Source organism: Rhinoderma darwinii, chromosome 4 (assembly GCF_050947455.1).
Source record: "Rhinoderma darwinii isolate aRhiDar2 chromosome 4, aRhiDar2.hap1, whole genome shotgun sequence".
In the NCBI taxonomy this organism is placed as follows: domain Eukaryota; kingdom Metazoa; phylum Chordata; class Amphibia; order Anura; family Rhinodermatidae; genus Rhinoderma; species Rhinoderma darwinii.
The window spans coordinates 47,163,912-47,188,737 of record NC_134690.1 but is presented as its reverse complement, the minus strand read 5'-3'; the positions used below and the strand labels follow the sequence as shown (position 1 = coordinate 47,188,737).

Sequence of the window (24,826 nt, the reverse complement as noted above, 5' to 3'; positions counted from 1 at the left end):
GGGATAAATAACAAAATAATTTTGTAGTTCAGGCCGTTACGGACGCGGCGATACCAATTATGTATAGTTTGTTTGTTTATATATTTTTATTAATAATAAACGACTGATAAGGGAAAAGGGGGGATTTTTACTTTTATTACTTTTAAAACTTTTATTTTCTTATTTTTACACAACTTTTTTTTACTTTTTTTTTACTTTATTACTTTGTCCCACTAGGGGACTTGAGGGCAGGAGGCCCTGATCGCTATTCTAATACACTGCACTACATGCGTAGTGCAGTGTATTAGAACTGTCAGCTACTCACTGACAGCAAGCATAGTGGGTCCTGACGTTGTCAGGACCCACTAGGCTTCCGTCTATGGCATAGCCGGACGCCATTGTTTGGTGTCCGGTTGCCATAGTCACCATCGCCGGCCGCTATCGTGTAGCAGGCCGGCGATGGCGGATTAACCCCTAAGAAGCCGCGATCGCTATTGAACGCGGCTTCTGAGGGGTTAATCGGCGGGGGAGCTCCGCGATCGGTCCCGGCACATTAAGCAGTGATAGTCTGCTGTCGGAAACAGCAGCTATCACAGCTCAAGAACGCGCCCCGCGCGAACGGCGCCGTGTTTACTCCATGACATACTATTATGTCATGGAGCGCGAACGATGCACTTACCATGACATAATAGTATGTCCTGGAGCGTTAAGGGGTTAAAAATGATGTGCATATGCTTTACATGCAGTAGGATTCGTTATACTGTCTGTAACTGAAATGTCTCTGTAAGGGTACATTCACATGGCTTATTTTCGGCCGTTTTTCGGGCTGTAAACGGACGAAAAATCACTGGCAGAACGCCACCAAACATTTGCCCATTGATTTTAATGGGAAATAGGGCGTACTGTTCCGACGGGTGTTTTTTTAAGCGGCCGTTTAAAAAAAATACGGGATACGGAATAAAGGAGCAAGGTACACTGGGAGGCTGGAAGACACTGGGAGACCATAAGCAAGACGAACAGCGAGAAAACTAACAACGCTCTGGCAAAGGGCAAGAGGGCAGAGCCCTTTTTATAGCCCAGGGCATCCTGGGCCAGATTACAGTTTTGAAAAAAATGCGCGCACTGGCCCTTTAAGGCCGTGCACGCGCGGGCGCGTGCACCCGCCGGAGAGACTCGGAATCCGTTAGAGAGTGCCGGCGCCTGACTGGGGGACGACGCTGCAGGCAGGTAAGCTGTCCATGGCCATGGCCGTCGGGGTTAACAACCGATCGACGGGCCGTGGCCATAGACGTTACAGTATCCCCCCTCTTACGCCCCCTCTTCTTGGGACCAGAGCGAGAGAGAAACTTCCTCACAAGAACAGGGGCATCGATGTTCTCCTCTGGCTCCCAAGACCTCTCTTCTGGGCCGAACCCCCTCCAGTCCACCAAATAAAATGTCCTTCCTCCCACCTTTTTGGTAGCCAGAATCTCCTTTACCTCGAAAGTCCCAGATGGGCCGGCAGGAACCATTGTGGGACTAGGAGTCCTGGAGTAGCGGTTCCGGACCACCGGTTTTAGCAGGGAGACGTGAAAGGAGTTAGGAATCCTGAGAGTGGGGGGGGAGCCGCAGCTTGTAGGATACCGGGTTAATTTGTAGCAGGACTTCAAAGGGACCAAGGAACCTCGGGGCAAATTTGCATGACGGCACCTTCAGCCGGATATTCCTAGAGGACAGCCAGGCTTTAGTCCCTAGAAGGAACTGCGGAGGCGCCCGTCTTCTTGTGTCTGCCTTTCTCTTCATGCGGTCCACCGCCAAGAGGATAGAAGATCGGGTCTGTTGCCATATCTGTAGAAAGTCCCTGAAGGTGGAGTCGGCTGCAGGCACCTGGGACATTGTAGAAACAGGAAGAGGTATACGAGGATGTTGGCCGTAGACGATGAAAAATGGACTGGATGTGGTCGACTCACTGGTGTGGTTGTTATAGGAGAACTCTGCCCACGGGAACAACTGCACCCAATCATCATGGCGCCTGGACACAAAGTGACGTAGGTAGTTCTCCATAATCTGGTTAACTCTCTAGACTTGCCCGTTGGACTGGGGATGATAGGCCGAAGAGAAGTTCAATTTCACACCAAGGAGCCCGCAGAGTGCTCTCCAAAACTTCGAGGTAAACTGGACACCTCTGTCCAAGACAATATGCAGGGGCAATCCGTGCAGACGGAAGATGTGCTGTATGAAGAGGTCAGCCAACCGCGTAGCAGACGGCAGAGCGGTCAACGGGATGAAGTGAGCCATCTTGGAAAAACGATCCACCACCACCCAGATCACACTGCAACTAGCAGAAGGAGGAAGATCCGTGACGAAGTCCATAGCGACATGTTGCCACGGGGCAACGGGTACAGGCAGTGGTTGGAGCAAGCCCGCAGGTCTGGAGTCAGCAACTTTATTTGCTGCACAGACTGTGCACGAGGAGACAAAGTCCATGACATCTTTGGGCAGCGTGGGCCACCAGAACTGACGGGTGATTAAATCTTGGGTCTTACGAGCACCCGCGTGACCTGCCAGCTTAGAGTTGTGACCCCAGCGAAGAATTCTTCCTCGGTCAGCCAGACGCACAAAAGTCCTACCCGGAGGAATGTCTCTGACTTGCAGGGGATTCACAGAGAAGATACAGGATGGGTCAATGATATTCTGTGGAGATTCCATGGCGTCCTCGGTTTCGAAAGATCTAGACAAGGCATCGGCCCTCACATTCTTGTCGGCGGGACGGTAGTGGAGTTCGAACCGGAACCGAGCAAAGAACAACGACCACCTGGCTTGACGAGGATTCAACCGCTGAGCCGTCTGTATGTAGGTCAAATTCTTGTGATCCGTGAAGATCAGGATAGGGTGAACCGCGCCTTCCAGTAGGTGTCTCCACTCCTGCAGAGCCAGTTTGATGGCCAGTAACTCCCGGTCCCCAATCGAGTAGTTACGCTCTGCGGGAGAAAACAGCTTGGAATAGTAACCACATACCATGGCCTTGCCTTTCGGTCTTTTCTGGAAAAACAGTGCACCAGCACCCACCGAGGAGGCGTCCACCTCTAACGAAAACTGTAAGGACACGTCCGGATGGTGCAGAATGGAGGCAGATGTAAAGGCTTTCTTTAAGGATTCAAATGCGGCTTCAGCCTCCGGGGTCCACAACTTGGCATTCATACCTTTCTTAGTGAGGGTGGAGATAGGTGCTGTCAAAGATGAGAAGTTGGGGATGAAGAGTCGGTTGAAGTTGGCGAATCCTAGAAAGCGTTGGATGGCCCTTAAGCCTTAGGGGCGTGGCCACTCCAGGACGGCCTTTACCTTCCGGGGATCCATCTTGAGACCCTGATCTGAGATAATATAGCCCAGGAAGGATAGAGACTTCTTCTCGAACACACACTTCTCCAATTTGGTGTAAAGTCGATTCTCTCTTAGACGGAGCAACACCTGGCGGACATGACTTCGATGAGTTACTGGGTCTGGGGAAAAAAATCAGAATGTCATCGAGATACACCACAACACAAACATACAGGAGATCACGAAAAATGTCATTGACAAATTCTTGGAATACTGCGGGAGAGTTACACAGGCCAAAGGGCATGACTAAGTATTCGTAATGCACATCACGAGTATTAAAGGCAGTCTTCCACTCGTCACCTCGACGAATCCGGATCAGATTATAGGCCCCCCGCAGGTCCAGTTTAGAAAAAAAAATTGCCCCCCGTATGCGATCAAACAGTTCCGAAATAAAAGGCAAAGGATACCTGTTCTTCACCGTGATCTGGTTTAGGCCTCGGTAGTCGATACAAGGTCGTAATGATCCATCTTTCTTTTTAACAAAGAAGAACCCTGCTCCGGCCGGGGATGAAGATTTACGAATGAAACCCCTCTCCAGGTTCTCCTTGATGTAAGCAGACATGGACTGGGTCTCTGGCAAGGAGAGAGGATACACTCTACCACGAAGAGGAGACGATTCCAGAACCAGGTCGATTGGGCAGTCATATGCCCGGTGTGGCGTCAAGGTCTCGGCCTCCTTTTTATTGAAGACATCGCCGAACATAGAGAAACAGAGGGGAAAACCTGCCAACGACTGAAGAGGAGCGGGCTGTGGCGACAAGGATGTGACTCAGACAGCGGTCAAGACACTTCGGGCCCCACTGGAGAACCTCTCCAGAGTTCCAATCCAGGACGGGGGCGTGCAGATGAAGCCAAGGCAACCCCAACAGCATGGGGTTGACGGCCTTGGATAGGACGAACAGAGAGATGAACTCAGTGTAATGGCAGGAAGGAGGTGAAGGGAAAGTGAGCCCTAATCTACCCACCGCCCTGTCCCTGCCTACTTGCAACGACCCGCCCTAGGCGATGGGGTACAACTGGGCGGCCGTCCCTACGCTGTCTAAGTGCACGGGAGAACAAACAGGGAACACGCAAGGGAAGGGGCAGTAGCCACGGAACGCCGCGAGGAAACGGAGCGGTGAATGAGTAGTCAGGACCAGGATGAAGTGGAGTATACCAAAGTGAGCACGGAGAAGGAAGCAAGCCAGGGGCAAAGCAAAGCAGGTTAAGCGGAAGTGCAGCAAGGCAGAAGCAGGCTGGAGCAAGCAGCAGTGGGGCCAGGAATCCAGAAGAATTACAAGCACTGAGGAAGAGAACACGGCAGGTAATAAAGGACAGGGGGCGGAGCTAACTCCGACTGACCAGGCCGCGATAGGCTCTCCCACTCCTGAGCCTGCCACCCTGGTTGGTGGGAGATGGTGTCAGTCGAACAGGTCTGGCCTCAGGTGTGGATTGATTTATCCCAGGAGTATACCTAGACGTAGTACCTGGCAGATCCCTAACACTCAGCATGAAGGGCTCCCACTTGGAGTTTCAACGGCTTGGTTATGGACACAACTGGGTCTGGTAATGGCACTCCATCCACCGAGGCAACGATCAACGGCCTTTCAAGCGGGATAGTGGGCAACTGTAGGAGATCCACAAGATCCTGGCAGATGAAGTTGGCTGCAGAGCCGGAGTCCAGATATGCGGAGACCTGATGAGACCTCTCGCCAGCCATAATGGTTACAGGAATAAATAGTTTGGAGGAGAGTTCTTGCTTTAATATGTTGGGTTGTCTCTCCAACCAAGCCTAGGCGCTGGGTTTTTTTTGGCTTGTGAGGACACAGACGCACGACGTGGCCAGCGAGGCCGCAATATAAGCACAGTCCAGAGGTGCGCCTGCGCTGTTTCTCCTGGGCCGATAATTTTAGTCGGTCAACTTGCATCGGAACCTCAGGCAAAGCGATAGAAGCAGGCAAGAGGGGTTGCTGAAAGTTGGGCGCCAGTCTAGGACGCCGACGCTCCTGACGAACTTCATGGGATCTCTCCCTCAGCCTTATGTCAACCCGAGTGGCAAGCAGAATCAAGTCGTCCAACGCGGGAGGCAGGTCTCGAGCAGCCAGTTCGTCCTTGATCTCGGGCGACAGACCATGCCAATAGGATGCCACAAATGCCTCATTGTTCCAGGATAGCTCTCCTGCCAGAGTCCGGAACTGAATAGTATACTTGCCCACGGAGTTGTCCTCTTGGCGAAGGTTGAAGATGGCGGTGGCGGCTGATGAGACTCGTCCTGGTTCCTCAAAAACGGTTTGGAAAATTCGTGCGAGCACCTGGAAGTCTCGGGTCCCTGACGTTCCCAGATAGGGTTAGCCCATGCCAGGGCCTTGCCGGTCAGGAGGGAGATGATAAATGCGATCTTGGCTCCATCTGACGGAAATGCCCGAGAGTGCAGGGTAAAATGAATGTGGCATTGGTTCAGGAACCCCCGACAAGCACTGGCGTCTCCATCGAACCGAGAGGGCAATGGCAGCGAGAACCGAGGGTCCGTACAGGAACTGCCAGGAGGAGCAACAGGAGGGTCGGCTTGAGGAACTTGCACAGAAGCAGGAATGGAGGCAACTAGCGTCCCTAGCTGCTGCGCCATAGAGTCCACGGCCACGAGGAGCTGGTCCTGCCTAGCTCGGAGATCCAGCAGATCCGCCTGCATGGCTTGGGAGGGTGACAAGCCCTTGAATTGGCCAGCGGGGTCCATGGCCAAAGCGTACTGTCCCGATGCGGGGTGTGGATGTCACGATGCGGGGTGTGGACCCACTGGGCCGTACCGCGTAGCGGGGATGGCAGCTGGCCAAACCGGAAGGTACACAGTTCAATGGTTCAGCGAGAGTACCTGAGGCAATCGTAGGCAGTGGCGAGGCAGACAAGTCCAGAACCAGGCGGTGGGAAGTCGTTCGGTGAGGCGTAGCAGGGTAGCGTAGACTGCAGCACAGCACGGCAGGTAGCACAGCACGGTAATAGCACTAGGTAGCACGGAAACAGGATACGGAATACAGGAGCAAGGTACACTGGGAGGCTGGAAGACACTGGGAGACCATAAGCAAGACGAACAACGGGAAAACTAACAACGCTCTGGCAAAGGGCAAGAGGGCAGAGCCCTTTTTATAGCCCAGGGCATCCTGGGCCAGATTACAGTTTTTACATAATCGCGCGCACCCGCCGGAGACACTCGGAATCCGGAAGAGAGTGCCGGCGCCTGACTGGGGGACGACGCTGCAGGCAGGTAAGTTGTCCATGGCCACGGCCGTCGGGGTTAACGACCGATCGACGGGCCGTGGCCATAGACGTTACAACAGCAATGTCAGGGAATTCCAGAGTCTCGGAGCAGAGCCGATACTAGCGGCTTTGTGTCCCGCGGGCCGCAGATGACAGCCCCAGGGGCCGCATGCGGCGTGCTTGAGATCCCTGCTGCTTGTTATCCCTTCTCTCCATGTAGTATAGGATGTCACACATCACATGCCTCTTATCTCCACTGTCTCTAGGGGGATCGTGTTTCACATGCTGGGCAGCACAACTGTGTCTCAGCAGCAGCTAGTGAGTAATTACAGCACTACCATACCCCTTGCAATAGAGGGACATGCAGGCAGCTGTAAATATAGACTGTCTGCAAGGGGAGTAAGAAATCATGGGAACTGCAGTCCTTTGGGAATTCCACCCAAAGCAAGTAGAGCTGCTGAACAGAGTTGGTTAACATAATAAATAACTACCATTGAGCTATGGTGGCATCACTCGGTGAACATTCAGACACATATAGCTACTTTTGAAAAAAAAAAAATTATACGCTTGGAAGACCCCTTTTTAGCTTAAAGTGAATTTCCACCCTGTTGTCTTGTAAGCTTTAAGGTCCAGGCAGATGGCCAGAATGTTATCTTTTAAATCCATATCTATGTAGAGGATTTGGAGATCTGTAGTTCCGAATTTTGAAACTTTTCAAATAAAAAAAAAAAAATGGTATTTAAAGGTTGACATTTACTTTAAAATGCCTCATTTCCTAAAGGTGAGAGTTTTTCAGTTCATAACCACAGCAATATCGCTCAAAAATAGCAGCAAAACAAGTTCATACAATGCTTTTTATTTATTTATATATATTTTAATAAATGTTTCTAGACTTTTTTACTAAACCACCTGTATGGTGTCACATGTGATAAAGAAAAATAATCAGTATAGCTTATGCTAATAATCAATTGCCATTATTACATGCTTTGCTACATATATGTATACTTTGCCTCTGAAATGTATTTGATATCTTGCTAGCTAAAGTTTGTTCTTAAACAGTATTTTCTGAATATCAGACTGCTGGCCTTCTTACCAGGCCTTCAAGGCCGTTCTGATATAAGACTGCCAAGTTTGACGAAGACACACATGATACTCAGACAACATAAAGATTGTACATAGAATGACATGTTATTAGTACGCATAACTTGTAAGGCGGTTCCTTGATGACAGTTAGCCAGAAAAGACATTTAAAAGTTTCACCTAAAAGTCCATCTTGTGGTCTTCCGTCTAACTCCATTGTAACTACCTCCGTGGCCATGTTTTTCTTATTTCTTACTTCTCTCTCAATTTATTATGGTAACTTTTCTTTCTTAATAAAGCTTTCATTTAATTTCACCGTGACACAAGGGGGTTTGTTTAAGATTTCCTTATCGCATGTAAAAAACAGAGTTTTACACATCAATATTTTTCCCCCCATTAAAGGGGTTGTCCCACAAAACACCTATCCACAGGGTAGGAGATGCATGTGATCGCTGGGGGTCCGACCGCTGGGACCCCCAGCAATAAGGTGAATGGGGGACCGAAAGTCCCCCGAAGTGCTCCGCGAAAAGCATGGGACACTTTCTGGATCCGGCTTGTGTGTCCGGCAGCTCCATAGAAATAAATGGAGCACCGGTCACGCTTGTGCGCATGTGTGACCGATGCGCCACTCATTTCTATGGAGCTGCCGTACACACAAACCGGACACAGACCCCGGGAGTCCCATGCTTCTCATGGAGTACTTCAGGGGACATTCGATCCTACCGTTCTAGTTATCACATATGTATCCCCTATCCTGTGGATACGGGATACATGTGTTTTGTGGGACAACCCCTTTAAAGTAAATGGGGCAACAAAAAAAAGGAAAAAAAAAGTTAAATAGGAGATAAACTTGCCACACACTGATGTGCAGGATCTTCAGACTACAGTTTATTTTCGGGAACATACTAAAAAAAACTGAACAGTTCATTAATAGGGCGATGTTTTTCTCGTTTAAATTTATCATAATTTTGTAGGTTTTGTGTTCCCTTAACCCAGACATGGGCAAACTACGGCCCGCGGAACACAAACGGCCCGTTAGGCTTTTTAATCCGGCCCGCCGAACTTGTCCAAATTATAGTAAAAACCTCCTTTTTTTTCCCCTTTCCCTGCAATGCCCACGTTTTCCCAATAGATGGCGCACTCAAAACACATTGACCGTTGTTAATGTGGCGCGTATTTCTCTTTATTTCACTTTAATTTTCACTTCGTTTCACGTCACCATTAAGCCCTTCAGCTGCAGGTAGGATATTTAATACAGCCTATGTCTGTGTGCTTGGCAACGATACACGTGTACTGTTTGCGCGTGAAGGCGAGGGTGTCAGTGGCGAGTTTGTAGAGCGCGCGGTCAGGACAATCCATCCATGATTTTGCGGAGTTTAACACAAGTAGATATTATTGAGCTTGAGTATTTCGTTGTGTAATAATATGTTTTGAATGTTGAAAGTGATTCCATTTTTCAATAAATGTTGATTTCTTTAACTTTGCACCTTCGATTGAAACTTATTAAAAACAGACGCAATCTTGATAAATCACAGTGCGTATGTTATTTTAATCTATTTACATTTCCTCCTCCCAGTATCTGCGAAATAGTATGTAAATGCCATATCTTGCATATTCCTTGAGACAAATTTATTAACTGATAAGGGCTATTTTTCACATTTGAAAGACAGTTAATAAATTGGGTTGTAGTGTTCTTACTGTGCTATGAGGTTTGCACACACTACATTTAATGCTTTAGTATATCCGGCCCAAACACTCCCTCCAAATGCTCCTGGCCCGGCCCCTCTGTCAAATTTTAGAACCCATTGTGGCCCGTGAGTCAAAAAGTTTGCCCACCCCTGCCTTAACCCCTTGCCGCCGCAGTAATATTTGGTCTTTTTTCTTTTCGATTAATGGGTGAAAAGAAATAGCTAAGATGGGGAAATTAGAGTGCAAGCCCTATTGAGAAATGGACTAATGTGAACGGTGACAAACCCTGTACAGCACTGCGGAATATGTTGGGCTATACAAGTAACAGGAATAAATTAAATATAACAAGTGTTTCTCGTCATCAGAAACTCTTAAACCTCCAGACACAGCCCAATAGTCAACCAGTTCAGCAAATGCAAATGAAATCAAAACTATTTTATTATCTAGTGCAACTCTGTTTGACAGAACTGTGACTTTCCAAGAAGCACTGCATCAAAGTTCCAGACATTTCTGGCAAGAACCAAAAGGAGTTCAGATACTTTACCAAGCGCTGCTGTCACTGGGACCTCAGAATCAGTGGGATTTCTAACTCATGGACCCCTAAGCATGTTATCTACTAATATATCTATATGACTTGGCAAAACAACAAGACATGGAGTTCCCCTTTAAGGTCCAGATGGGACTATTCCAAGTACTCATACCAACCCTACTATAACTATACAGGCCAACAGTCCCATTTTTTTGTGGGACTGCCCTAAGAATCGGTCCTCAAAATGGGTTTGTCAAAATTTGCATAAATGATTGCCTGTTTGTTTGTTGGGGCGTTCCTGAGAAAAGCAGGGGTGGGGTTTAAAATGTCCGATTCAGGATTTAAATATTAGTGGCTATGTATAAAAGGTGAGCATTACTACTGTCTGTCAATGTTTCCTATTTAGTAATAAAATATGATGCCCGATTCAACATATATTCCTAGAACACAAGAACTGTGTACACATAATAAAAGCTCACTGTTATTAATACTCTTAATGAACTATTCCACTCGACTATCTCCTGCCTGTAATTAATTTCCTAGAAAACTAATTCCCTTAAATAACCTTCTAGCAGAATAAAAATGAGGCCGTTTGTATTTTCTGCGGGTTAGTACGACTGGGAGGTCAACATGACTTTTAATTAGTCTGTCGTAATTAGCAAAATAAAACAACCGGAAAAAAGCAGATCGCAAATCTTTCCTAAACACTAAAAAACAAATTAGTGTAAAATGTCTGAGGAAATATTTTTACAGGGAGGAGGAGGTGAAACAGCCAATAATAAACCAGAGCACACAATTAGCAAATACATATTACATGGGGGGATATTTTCTGCTAGTCTGCACTAATTCTTGACTTGTATTTTTATTTTTGTCACTATTATTCATGGGCAAAAAAATCTTCATGAAAAATGTTTAATTATAATGGCAAAATATTTTTAAAGAGTCTGTTTTCCTTTGTACATCTGTTCATTTTGCAATAATCTGCATACAAAGTTTAGTACTTTCCAAATACACTGCACTACTTATCATACTAAGGCCTCATTTACACGAGCGTGTGCGTTTTGCGCACGCAAAAAACGCAGCGTTTTGAATGCGCAAAAGGCACTTGACAGCTCCGTGTGTCATCCGTGTATGATGCGCGGCTGTGTGATTTTCGCGCAGCCGCCATCATAGAGATGAGGCTAGTCGACGTCAGTCACTGTCCATGGTGCTGAAAGAGTTAACTGATTGGCGTAACTCTTTCAGCACCCTCGACAGTGCATTCCGATCACCATATCGAGTAACCTGTTTAAAAAAAAAAAAAGGAGGTTCGTACTTACCGAGAACTTCCCGGCCGTTGCCTTGGTGACGCGCCTCTCTTGACCCCACCTCCCTGGATGACGTGGCAGTCCATGTGACCGCTGCAGCCTGTGCTTGGCTTGTGATTGGCTGCAGCTGTCACTTGGACTGAATTGTCATCCCGGGAGGTCAGACTGGAGGAAGAAGCCGGGAGTTATTGGTAAGTCAGAATTTTTTACACGTTCACGTATATTGGCATCGGAAGTCACTGTCCAGGGTGCTGAACCAGTTTATCTCTTTCAGCACCCTGCACAGTGACTGTCTCCTGCCGGGTTCGGTCAAAACGAGTTCGGCCGAACCCGGTAAAGTTTGGTTCGCTCATGTCTAAGACACTCCGTTCGGATGTTTGTAAACAGAAAAGCACGTGGTGCTTTTCTGTTTACATTCAGTTTGACAGCTCTTGCGCGAATCACGCAGTTCGCACGGAAGTGCTTCCGTGCGACCTTCGTGGTTTTCACGCACCCATTGACTTCAATGGGTGCGTGATGCGTGAAAAACGCACGATTATAAAACACGTCGTGAGTTTTACGCAACGCACTCGCGCTGCGCAAAATTCACGCATCGTCTGCACTGCCCCATAGAGTAATATAGGTGCGTACGACACGCGTGAAAAGCACGTGCGTCGCACGCGCGTATATTACGCTCGTGTAAATGAGGCCTAACTGGTGCTGAGTTACAGTCTATTATATTCCAGCACTGCATTAAAAATTCTGCAGGCTTCAGAGCTGAAATCTCTCAGAATTACTTGATAATTTAATGTCTGCACAGATATTAGTATGCGAAAAAAAATATTGAAACTTATCCGGACACAAAGCACTGTACAATAATATGATGTTTTTAGTTTTAGATAGCAGATGACTTCAGGAGGGAGTGGCCTAGAGACAAAAAAAAACTGTGAATGGCATCTTTTTCTTTTTTTCTCCTTCATAAAATTTTCATTTTTTACTGTTTTTTTATTATTGTAGCTTTGCTAGGCTGAAATGTAATTTTGAATAAATGTAATCCTTTGCCTTAAAAAAAAACTCCTGGGTTGCTTTCGCATTATGTTTTGGGCCCTTGTCCATCCATCTGTCCTGTGAAGCAACGTCCAAATCAACATTGCTGCAATTGGTTGACTAAGCAGAAAGTAAATCCCTGAACACTTCAGAATTCATCCGGCTGCTTCTGTCTTCAGTCACATCATCAATAAACACTAGTGACACGGTGCCTTTGGCAGCCATGCATGCCCATGTCATCACACTGCCTCCACCATGCCATCACACTGCCTCCACCATGTTTTACAGAGGATGTGGTGTGCTTTGGATCATGAGCTGTTCCAAAGCCTTCTCCAGACTTTCTTCCTCCCATCGTTCTGGTACAGATTGATCTTAGTTTCATGCTGTTCCAGAACTGGACGGCTTCTTTACATGTTGTTTGGCAAAGTCTAATCTGGCCTTTCTATTTTTGAGGCTGATTAATGGTTTGCACCTTGTGGTGAACACTCTGTATTTGCTCCAATGAAGTCTTCTCTTTATGGTAGACTTAGATACTGATTTACCTACTTCCAGGAGAGTGTTCTTCACTTGGGTAGATGTTGTGAAGGGGTTTTTCTTCACCATGGAAAGGATTCTGCGATCATCCACAACTGTTGTCTCCCGTGGATGTCCAGCCTTTTTGGAGTTCACAAGATCAACAGTGCGCTCTTTTTTTTGAAGAATGTACCAAACTGTTGATTTGGCCACTCCTAACATTTGAGCTCTCTCTCTGATGGATTTCATCATTTTTTTCAGCCGAACGATGGTCTCTTTCACTTGCATTGCAAGCTCCTTGGACCTCATGTTGTGGGTTCAAAGCAACAGCTTCTAAATGCAAATGCCACACCTGGAATCAACTCCAGACCTTTTACGTGCTTAATTGATGATGGATTAACGAGGGAATAGCCCATGCAGTCCACTAAATTACTTTTTAGTTAATTGTCAAATTACCTTGGGTCCCTTGAAAAAGAGGCAGATACAAATTAAAGAGCTGTAATTCCTAGACCCTTCTTTAAATTAGGATGTGAATACCCTCAAATTAAAGCGGAGAGTCTGCACTTTAAGCCCATATTGATTATATAACTGTATATTCAATGTTTTGGTAAACAGCTGAAATGCTAAAACTTGTGTTACTGTCCAAATAATTCTGGACCAAACTGTACGTATCTGACATACCACAGATGAAAAAAAAAACGTGTCCATCGAGTTCAACCAAGAGATGGAGTAAGGGATATGGGTAAACTATAGTACTTTGGTTTTACCTCTATTGATGTAGAGGAAAGTTAAAGAAAAAAAATAAAAATATGCATAAACCATTAACCAATCTGCCCTAAAAAGGAAAAATGTCCCTCCTGATCCCAAGCGGCGATCAGACTTGATCAACATTCAAACAAGTCTTCCAGTCAAGGTGGCTGTTCCATATGTACGGTATTAGCTTTGTTTTAAGGACAAACACTAAGGCATCTGTGGTATAATGGTAAGATATTCACCCAGGCACCAGGGACACTTGTGCTTGGCACTGACTGTATTTGCCCAGCAGGCATTTGTATCATTTTATAAAGCATTGCTTGTTCCTTTCAAACCTATAACAAAACAACGATGAAGAATAAAGAGATGGATAAGATGAGCCAACAGGTCCTGTTCTACTGTCATATTCCTAGGAGCCTGGAAGCAATGAAATGTTAAAGAAAGAGGCTTTTGTTTTGCTCTTCATTTCTACTTTGCAAGTGTACAGCTGCAATAACAGAAGTGACTGTGATCATTACTATTCCGTGAAACAATTAATTCTCAATTGTCATGCAAATTTGCTGAGTATATTGCCACCACCATTGCCTTTAATGATCTGCACTTAATAAAGACACATCTGGTTGCTACAGTAACAGAGCACTGGCGCCCACATTGCAGATACACTCACATCCCAGTCCCAGCGGAGGTGACAGCAGGAATATTATCCCTTTCACTAGGTCTGTCACTTTACAATACTCAGGAAGTTTATACAGTGAGCGGTGAACTGGCTCTGCCGATAGAGCAATGAATATATACAACTTGGTTTTATGTGGACGAAACTTTTTGAACTCTAAGAAAACGGGACTCCTATCACGAACGGCCTATAAGGTCCAGCTACCACCATAGTTTGATACCAGTATCAGAAGATATAAAGGAGATTATAACTCACATACAAATTACAAACAAACACCAAATTTTATTTTAATGTGGGCTCTTTCCCACTTGGTGGCTTTATTGCAGTTTGGTTGCTGTACTTCCTGTTACCTCATCAATTACATGTCAAATAAAGACTAACAGGATTTTAGACAATCCAGTTCACACTACGCAGTACAGAGCATGTTGAAAGTTGTAGTTTCACCACAACTGAGGCTGTCAGAGTATGCTGGGAGTTGTAGTTTCACCATACCTAGAGAGCCACAGGTTGCAGACCACTGTCCTACAGGAACTTTACCCTTGGGTCAGGTTTGCACAAGGTGTTTGTGTGGTGCTTGTCTGATGCACGCTAATGACTGCAGCACCCAGATGTTACATTTCAAACACTGAAGAATCATGAATTTACTTTTGCATAATCCTTAGGCAGCTGTAGAGGTGTATTAGATGTAGTTCAGCCAGAAATGCTGTGTTTCCTTCCCTATTATGGTGGCTTCTGTATATTTTCTTTCTCCATGCATGCCGAGTAGGCATGGTCTTCCAAATACGATATCAGAGCTGTGCTGTGTGCTCTGAGCCAATAAGATTGCGCTTCCTCTCACAACTTGAGTCTCTCACACAGACACTGTAATATCTCCCTCCTCCCCTCTCGCAACATGAATCTCAGACACTGAGGGAGAGATACTGCAATAGTGTTCCTCTCGGTCCATTATTTACACTACACCGATTTTGCTCCAGACTGAGGCTGTTTACAGAAAGCCTGTAGTAGCCTGTACTAGATCCTTTGTACCAGAAAAGGATTGGCACAATCTAATCTGGGGTGCGAAGTCTATGTAATCTTTTCATTCTTAACCCTAATCTCCCACAATCTGACTTTACCAGTCAGATTACCATGTCACGATCCCCATAGTAGTCACTGCTTGACAGCAGGTGCATTGAGGGTAGCTGAAAAGTAGTTAAGAACAGAGCCAAGAGTGGTCACCAGTACAGCTGTCACAATACTACAAGCCAACAGGTGGTTAGAATTACGATGAGCAGGTGAAAAGTTAGCAAACTTTTGGGCCAGGGTAAAACCTTCAACTGACATGTCCCGTAAGGCATTCTTCAGACTGGACAAATCTTTAAGCCAAGCCATTGGTAGCTGGATGATATAGGGCAGATATAATATTAGGCGTATACCATTTAGCCTTAAAATTTTTGGAAAATGTTTAGACACAAACGGAGGCCTTTCGGCACGGACAAGCTGTTCAAGAACACCTGTTATTGCAAAAAGTTCTATAAGTACACGGCTGAGGTAGATTGTAATTTGAAATACCACTGGCCAATTGGAATAGGCATCTAACACTACTGAAAAAATGGTTCCTATGAGGGGTCCAGCGAAATCTACAGGAATTATTTGTCAGGTACAGTGGACCATTTCCCGGGAACTAGGGGTGCTGTTTCTGATGTTGTTTGTTCAATTTGTTGGGCAATTTCAGGCCTCCAGCTAGGTGCTTTTATCTTTACTACTCCAATATGCCCAACATGTAGCTCTTTTAATACTTGAACTGTCAGACTAGATGGAAGAATGACACTGATGCCCAAGTGTAAGCTCTGTACAATGGTGGTAAAATGGAGCGGAGACCTGTGCTTGAATGTCATTCACACGGAATCGCTAAATCAACCTGGGAAAGAATTGGGTTCTTCCTAGTCTTCCTCTGAATCTGTTTTGCAGTCACTATGAGATCCCCAAGCAATCATCAGATGCCATATTATTTGAGGGTATTGAGGGTCTGGAGATACATCCGGTAATGGCAGCCTTGATAAGCCATCAGCACTGGCATGAAGATATGTCCTTTTAAATTCTATTTTGTATTTGTGTCCTGCAAGACAAAATGCCCATATCTTACCTCAAACTTTTCTCAATGAACCCTGAGCCCATAGACATATTTCACTGGGTTCTCCAGTGACAATGAGGTCATCCAAAAAGCATTTGGTCCTTAGACAGCCCCGTAATACCTGATCCATGGCTCTTTGCGAGCAGAGGCAACCCCAAACACCATTCTTTTAAACTGATATAGTCCTTTGTATTTTTTGAGAGGAATGACAGCAACTCCAGGGCATCTCTCGGCTGTCTCCATTGATGTAGCAATCTCCAATGACCTCTTAAATGTTAAGTCAGGCTCTGTTAGAAATCTTTTCGCAATGCTTTGTTTTATAATTTCACAAAGCATCATTGAGACCCTCTTCAAACTGGCAATGTGCAGACAGTCTCTTCAATTCAGCCACATAGTCTGCAACAGATTCTTCCTCATTTTGGTTTTGTTTGTAAAATCTGAAACCTGCTCCTGCCTGATTTAGGTACCGTTAACATCTGCGTCAGAGGATCCATTAGGGGCCTCCGTCTTAGATCCGGCCGAGATTACCAGAGAAAATAGCGTAGCATGCTGCGCTAATTGTCTCCAGTAAAATCACCGACACCCTGATGGAAAGCCGACAAAACCCATGGAAGTCCATGGGTTTCCGTCGGCCGCCGGCGGTGTCTGTTGTACAACGAAACCGTTGCTTCCGTTATTCCCTTCTTCTGCTCCTCTGACGCAGCAGGACAATGGAATAACAAAACTAAGATGTGAACATAGCCTTATACTACTGATTTATGCAAAACAAATGATAATTGGTGCACTTTATTTTTGTTTCCTTAACCACGCTCAAAGTCTGAAAATGAATCTTGGTCGGGCGGACGCCAGTTTACGGTAAATTTACTGCTGGTATTTCCTGGCAGGCATTAACTACTACATGTTTCTACATACAAAAGAGAAAGAAAGGAGAAATATACGATATATATGGTACAAAAAAAAATCTAAATTTTATTAAATACATTAGGTCACAATAATTAAAAAATTCACAAGAGGACCCAACACGATCAACTGTATAAGGGCCATGTAAAGCAACAGAACATCAATACATCATAATTACCAAACATATCAGTGCAAAAAATTAGATGAGGTCACTGATCAAATACAATGGGTATGACTAATCGTACATGGGACAAGGAACCAATCATAGTCTAAATAGAATGACACATGAGGATGCCTAAATATCCTAATAACAGATAAAATAAGTGACAGAGTAACTGGATCAGTATGTATCCAAAGTAAAAAAAAAAGGGGGGGGGTAATTTCTGTTCCAAGTAAAAGGCCACATAAAAAATAGATATGACCCAAGATTTATACTGAGTCCTGCATGATAGCAGAGACCACAAAAGCCGCCATACCGTCAATCTAAAGAATAGGTACACACACACACGTCTTAAAGTCCCATGGAATGTAAGGGTCAGAGTATCAGAGGATCAATGTGCCCAGGAAGTGCCCCAAATCCGCCGCAACATCCAACAACAAAGACAATAGGACTAGGCAGGTGAACAATTTGCTTCTTAGATAACAAAGTTGGAATATGAAACATTACAGTGATCAGGTGGCAGAGAACCAGCATGATAATAGCTTCTGCTGCTATTCTGTTCTCATCATGCCGACTAGAGATCAACTAAATAATACTGAATTCTGAATGCCAGTCTCAGAAAGACAGCAGCAGAGGTGACAGACACATGGGTAAATGGGTTGCTTATTGTCACTATAAAAGAATGAAGCCCTTAGCGACACGTGACCTAATAAAGGGCCTTTTACACCTGCCGATATTCGGCCGCTGCAACGAGCGCCGAACGACGAGACATCGTTTGCTCCTGTCACACGGAGCTATGTATGGGGGTGAGCGCTCGTTACTCTGATCGCTCATCCACATACGTTATGATCGTGTCGGCAGCGAGTCTCCCTGTTTACACAGGGAGATGTGCTGCCGACAACGATAATATTTCACTTTTTTAAATTGATACGATCAGCAGATAAACGAGCATTTGCTTGTTAATCTGCTGATCGCTGCCCTGTTTACACAAGGCAATTATCGGCAACGAGCATTATGTGAACACTTGTCTGCCCGATAATCGCCCTGTCTAAAAGGGCCTTAACTGTAAGTTATAGACAGTAATGGGGGGGTATGGAGCGGGCTCACAGGGTAAACTTTCTCCTTACTCAGCAGGTGTCAGCGGATATTATTCTGCAACGGCCAAGGTTGGAGATAACTTCAATCCAGGCCAATTAAGTACTTGGATGCCGCTTAAGTTGTTAAAAAAAGGAGGGGAGCCCCCTCTGTCCCTCCATCACTAGCCCTCCCCCCCACGATGCAATCGTTAAGTGCTGATGGTTGTCATGGTCCCGTAGAGGGGGGGGGGGGTGGCTAAAAAAAAATTAAAAATAAATAAATTTAAAAAAAAAACAGTAAGTGTCTTAGTGATGTTCAAAAAAGAAAATATTAAAAAGTAATAAAAAACCACACCAGAATCGCTGTTTTTTGCTCAAGTGGTTAAATAGTCTTTTGTACCTAAACATGGTACCAATAGAAGCTACAGCTCGTTCTGCAAAAAAACATGTCCTCACACAGCTTCATCGACAGAAAAATAAAAACATTTATGGCTCCCACAATATGATGAAAAAAAACAAATTTATTTTTAACAAATTGACGAATTGTTTTTTCTTTGTAAAATCTGCACATCATTAAAAAAAATAATATATATATAAATTTGGTATCGCCGTAATCGTTTTGACCCACAGAATAAAGTTAACATTTTTTAACACTCGGTGAATGGTACAAAAACAAAACCTAAAAACCAATGGAGGAATCGCTGTTTTTTTTCCATTCAACCCCACAATTAAATTTTTTTATTTAGTTTCCCAGTACATTATATAGTACATTAAATTGTGAAATTATTTATCCCGCAAAAAGTAAGCCCTCCTACGGATAGGTCGACGGGAAAATTTAAAAAAGTTATGGCTCTTGGAAGGCGTGGATGAAAAAACAAAAAATGGCTATGGCAGGAATGGATTGAAAAATATCTAAAGAATACAGTTGCGAATAAGAATATGATGTTGACATAAGTTTAACCCCACACTACACAGTATTCAGAAGGCTCATGATATATTTGGATCACAAGGTCGCAATTTCTTGATTTTGAAATTTCCTGTCAGAATTTAATAACTGGACATCATTTTGATCATATTAGTCTAAGAAATCTACCCGTGCCTCGTCTAGAATAACAATATAGGAAACGTCTTGCAGTGTGGTAGTGTATATATCACTGGCTGGTTACACAGTCCGCTCTGCTATACATCCTGAATAGAGAATTCCATGCAGTATCCAAGCCAGGGACTCTTAATAATGCCAACAGCGCCCCCCACTGGCTTATTTCGTGATTTAGTTAATTACTCCACAATAAAATATAAAAGACAACATTAGATAATATTAACACCTCGGCTCCCAGGAAACCCAGGAATGTGCAGTACGTAGTGTTTATTGATTTTACCTAACAATCTTAATGATCTGACTGGAAAAAATAATTGTGAAAATAAAAGTATGCAAAAATCAGTCAGACACATGTCAGCAGGTAATATGGGTGAGGCTACGGGTACTGAAACCACCACTGGTCACTTCAACAAAGGGGCTGTAGCTCCCGTTAGGGCACTCTGCACATTGTGCTACCGATGGCCTCGCTTGACTTCACTAAGCAGAGATGATGTCGAGCACTGTAGTCCCATTTCTGGATGTGCTATGCTTACTAGGCAGCGCCTGAATAGGTTTGGGCAGCTGCCTAGCAACAGATCCCACCGACATTCAGTAAGCTAATTTACATGCTACCCTGAAAAGCCACTGGGGGCACTAACATTCGAGCAAAGTTCAATAAGCACGCCAACCCCCGTCCGCCCCCCCCCCCCCCCCCGTCCGCATAAAAGGTGTTCATCATGTCCCAGCAATGGACTGATTATCTGGTATGTATAGGCTTTTTGTTGTTTTTTTGTTGCCACGGGTGCTGTCCAAGCGTGTAACCGACAGCACATGGATTAAACACTGTCCCTTAGAATGAGCCCATTAAAAAAAAGACAATGGGCTCATTCACATGTCCCATTTTCCACATGGACCATTGGCCTGTGAAGAGAAAAATTGCAGTATGCTCGACTTCTCGCATTACTCGCTCATTGAATTCAATGGGTCAGTAAAAAAAAACAAAAACCGGATGGCACAGTGACGCTATGCGAGTGCGGTCCTTTTTTCACTGATGGCTTGCTAGGAGATGCTGAAAAAAATGCAGTAAGTATTTTTTTTTCCCACCGACGTGAAAAACTGATGATCACTGATGGTACATGAACGCCATACTGAGAAATACAATACTGAGTTTTATGCAATTCAGTGCAATCCTGGCGTGCTCCGTTGTTTCCGTTAGTCCCAGGGCGCACGCTCGATCGTCGCTTCATTCAAACTCCTCCTCACTGCTCTATCGCAGTAGGAGAAGGAGGTTCTTGTGGCCCTCATTCTAGCGATCGATTGAGGTCCCAAGAGTGGGGGCCCCAGCAATAAGACATTTTTTCACTTATGAAAAAAGACAGAGCTGAACAACAAAATGTTGAAATTAATGGAGAATAAACTTTTTATGTATTCATTCCAATTAATTTTTATTAATGGGAGCTGGAAGAACAAAATGCTAATTATTCTCCGGGCGACTCTAAATTACAGATAACCTCCCTGGCAGCACAAAGCTTTATTCTTTACATTGGTTCATGTAATTATCCCAACATCAATATTTCTCTAAAATCGAAAATGTCTGAATCATATCTCAAAGTATATAATCAAGAGGAGAAATGTATTTTTCCAGGAACAGAGGAGTACAGATTAAGTGGGATTGCAAATAAAAAAAAGAAGCAGGTCATTGAGAGAGGCGACAACAATGCTGCGAGACAAGGAGAGGATTTGGATGGAATGAGCAATTAATGTTCAGATGCAAGTAATCGCCAGCACACACCGTAATTCCCGGGCAGCTCTCACCGCTAAATGTCATTTACCCTTCTCTTAGGACAGTGGAAACAAAGAAAAGGCAGAAATCTCCTCTAAGCAGACAAATTATAATTCTGACTTTATTTCTTCCATTTTTTGCCGAGGGTTTTTAGCAAAATCTTACACATCCAGACATGTGAAAAAGAAAGGCACCCCATGTAAAGTCTTATTTGTAACACGTGTGGACTGCCATAACATTAATACACCTACCTAATACTTTGTAGTTCCCTCTCCTGGGGAATTTGGAGTCCAAGTCAACGCATTGGAATTTTTGCCATGTTCCTGTGCATCCTGGTGCCATCTCTTCCCCAGGTAAGCAACGCACACGAACCCAGCCGTCCACATTATGTAAAAGTATACGTGATTCACAAGACCAGGCTGCCTTCTTCCATTGCTCCATAGTCCAGTTCTGATGCTCATTTGCCCATCGTAGGTGCTTTCGGCAGTGGACGGGGGTCAGCATGGGAACTCTGACAGTCTTCGGCAACACAGCCCCAAACTGCGATTCTCTGTGTATTATGACCCCTTTAGATCATAGCTAGCATTAACCTTTTCAGCTTTGTGCTACACTAGCTCTCATGTTAAATCAGACCATACGGGCTTCCCTTTCTCTTCCCACACGTATCAATGAGTCTTAGACAATCATGACCCTGGCGCCGTTTCATAAGTTGTCCCTTCTTCGACAACTTTTGGTAGGCAACAACCACTGCATACCAGGAACACCCCACAAGACCTACCGTTTTGATTTGTTCTGACCCAGACGTCAAGCCATGAGAAATATGCACGTCAAAGTCACTCAGATCCTTACACTTGCCTAATTTTCCTGCTTACAACACATTGGCTGCTTACAATACGGTGGCCACATTGGGTCGAAACCATGCGCACATGCGGCAGTCAATAGACTCAGGACTTTGCCGTTAATATTCGGCAAAATTGTGCGGCTATTGGCCACTGTAAGTGAGCCGGGTATTGGCCACATGCGGACGTCACTATGTGGGACCGTACCTTTAATGTTATGGCTGAACAGTGTAGATAGATGGAGGTGATGTAATTCAACAAAAACAAAGGAAAGGATGAAAAATTAAAAACACAGGATGCTCTTGAATGTGGAAGGGGGGGGAAATCGGAAACGGGTTGTGCATATACACTCCTTGGGGCAGTAGGGAAAATTTTCTCTTAGTCACCGTCAGATACTGGTACAGTCATAAGGAGGTTTGCTGGAGGTTGTTTTTGCCAAAGGTGCGATTCAAGATATTAGAGCCACAGAAGGAAGTGGCATATCTGAAATTCCAGTTTAATAAATTAGTTCAGTTAATTTGTTATTGTATTACATTTCATTCACCTTTATCTTTATACTGTTTGAATGAAGCTTAAACATTGGTATGTCCACATATGTTAAAAAATAATGGCGTGCCCTTTTTCACGTGACTATATGTAATTAAAGGGAAGCACTGCCTCTAACCATGTATGGAATTAGCAGTCCCTGTGGACGAGGCAGCACAAGCCACCTGGAATCATCAAGTGATATCACAAAATGGCAGAACATTGGTGGGAGACCGGGAAGAGTGGAAAGAAGATGCGCAAGTAACAGAAGCAAGTGGGTCTCTTAGAAAAAAAACACAAAGCCGAAAATGTAGAGAGAAAGGAAGCCCAGAAGGGCTGTGAAGGTGGCCCCTTTACTAACAGCTAGAGAGGAAAAAAAACGAAATAAATAATCACAGTCTCTTTTTCGACGCAGGTACATTTACATTTCTGTTCCAGTGTGTGGGCCACCATGGTGACCACAACCCGTTGGCCGCAGAGCAAAGAGCAGCAGTGGTTGGTCACATCACTTCTACATAATGGAGTACCCAGGCATTGAGAAGTAGAAGACTTGATTTTTATTGAATAGGAAGATGGCGGTGGAGGAGACCAAACTATATTAGACTATAAGTCTATAACAAACTGGGTGCACAGAGCGCTATAGTGTTTTATTGCAATGAAGTTATTAGGAAGAGATTGTGTTAGACTAATTGTGCAGAATATGGAGTATCGACCCTCCATTGGCCGAGAGTACCCATAGATAAACCACGCATGCACAGAAAGGACATACATATACGCCGTGAAGATGTTGGTCCAGGTCCGATTAAAAGCCAGGACCCCAGTGCTGCAAGGTAGTAGTGCCAAATACTGTATGTTTTTCCACATGGATACTTCGAGCTCATTTCCCTTTGCCATGCACTGCAGTGCTTCTGTAATGAATGTTCAACATGAAGGAAAATACAACCGCGACGCAACTAAAGGTAATTATATGAAATGCACAAAACACTGCCTAAAAGGGAAGGCTAATCTGGACTGAAATTACTTGCATTTCCTGTCACATAAACAACTGTAAGCAGACCATTATTAAGCGCTTTATTAAAGCAGAAAATTCTGTATACACAACGGCCATAAAGCCAAACTACAGAGAATTACTGTGAAGGGAAAGGACAAATAGAGAGGCACAATTACCTAAAAAATAACATATTACTACCACTCCAAAATGTAAAAAGAAATTTAAAAAAAGTGTCATGTTGGATGAACTTAGGATGACCTTACCTTGCCTCAGGTAGCAATATGGCGTATTTATGCGGCGGCGTGGTCTCGGGGAAATTAGAGAGAATAGCAAGGCGATGAGGGAGCAAATCTGACCCATGGAAAGTAAAGAGAAGATCCAAAGCTTGTACGTTGCTTTCCTACAATGAAAAAATAATTGTGCATTAAAAGAGATGCCTTATAATAATGACCAGATTTGATAATTATAGTAGTGATTTTTTTCCACTACCTTACCTGACTATATAAAGAATTCATCTATATTAAAGTTCGGTAACTGCAAATACAAACCACTACATATCTTATACTAATTCTGAGTTACAGCCTGTATTCATGCACAATTCTGATGGATTCTAGGTCATTTTAATTAGTTTAATGCCGGTTCCTACAATCCCCAGATATATGTAGGCTTCGTCCCAGTTCTGGGTGTATGTGCAGAGTAGATCCCCACCTATGGAGGACACCTTATCGTGGCAGGTGGGCTCACACAATTTGATCAAAATGTGCACTAAGAACCTCCCTATTGTAAGTAGATTTAGCAGCAATACATATTTATTTATATTTAGCGGCTTAGGTGACAATGGTGTTCACAATGTACTGTCGCCATTTTCTTGTGTGCTGTATATTTGCAGTCACAGGTGTTCTTGCACCTGTATACACATTCCGTTTCATTTTGTTGGAATGTGCTGTTCAAACTTTTGTGTTTGTGTGATTCATATATGTGGGGTTAGTGACTGCCTCCATTTTTTGATCTTGCACTCCTCCCATTCTGCCCTAGGTGATTTTAATTAGCTTAATGCTGGTTCCTACGGTACCGCTTGAAAATGCTCTCAGAGAGAGTGAAACGTTCTGGTGATTGATATCTGGTAACTAAATTTCCAGGTTTTTTTTTTTAGTGCTGCTTCCTTGTCATTTCTTCTACTATTGCGAGGAGAGGTCTCTCCTCTGAAGCTTTGCACCGGTCGTG

At 44.4% G+C, this 24,826-nt stretch overlaps 1 protein-coding gene across 2 annotated transcripts in view; it reads right to left on the bottom strand.

The window, feature by feature from the left end:
- Positions 1 to 24,826, bottom strand: part of NBAS (NBAS subunit of NRZ tethering complex) — a 655,156-nt gene that overhangs the window by 490,622 nt on the left and 139,708 nt on the right. For both annotated transcript variants that reach the window (XM_075861089.1, XM_075861091.1), the window contains exon 21: positions 23,866 to 24,002. In XM_075861089.1, the coding sequence (XP_075717204.1) occupies positions 23,866 to 24,002 (137 nt within the window). The remainder of the gene's footprint in view (positions 1 to 23,865; positions 24,003 to 24,826) is intronic.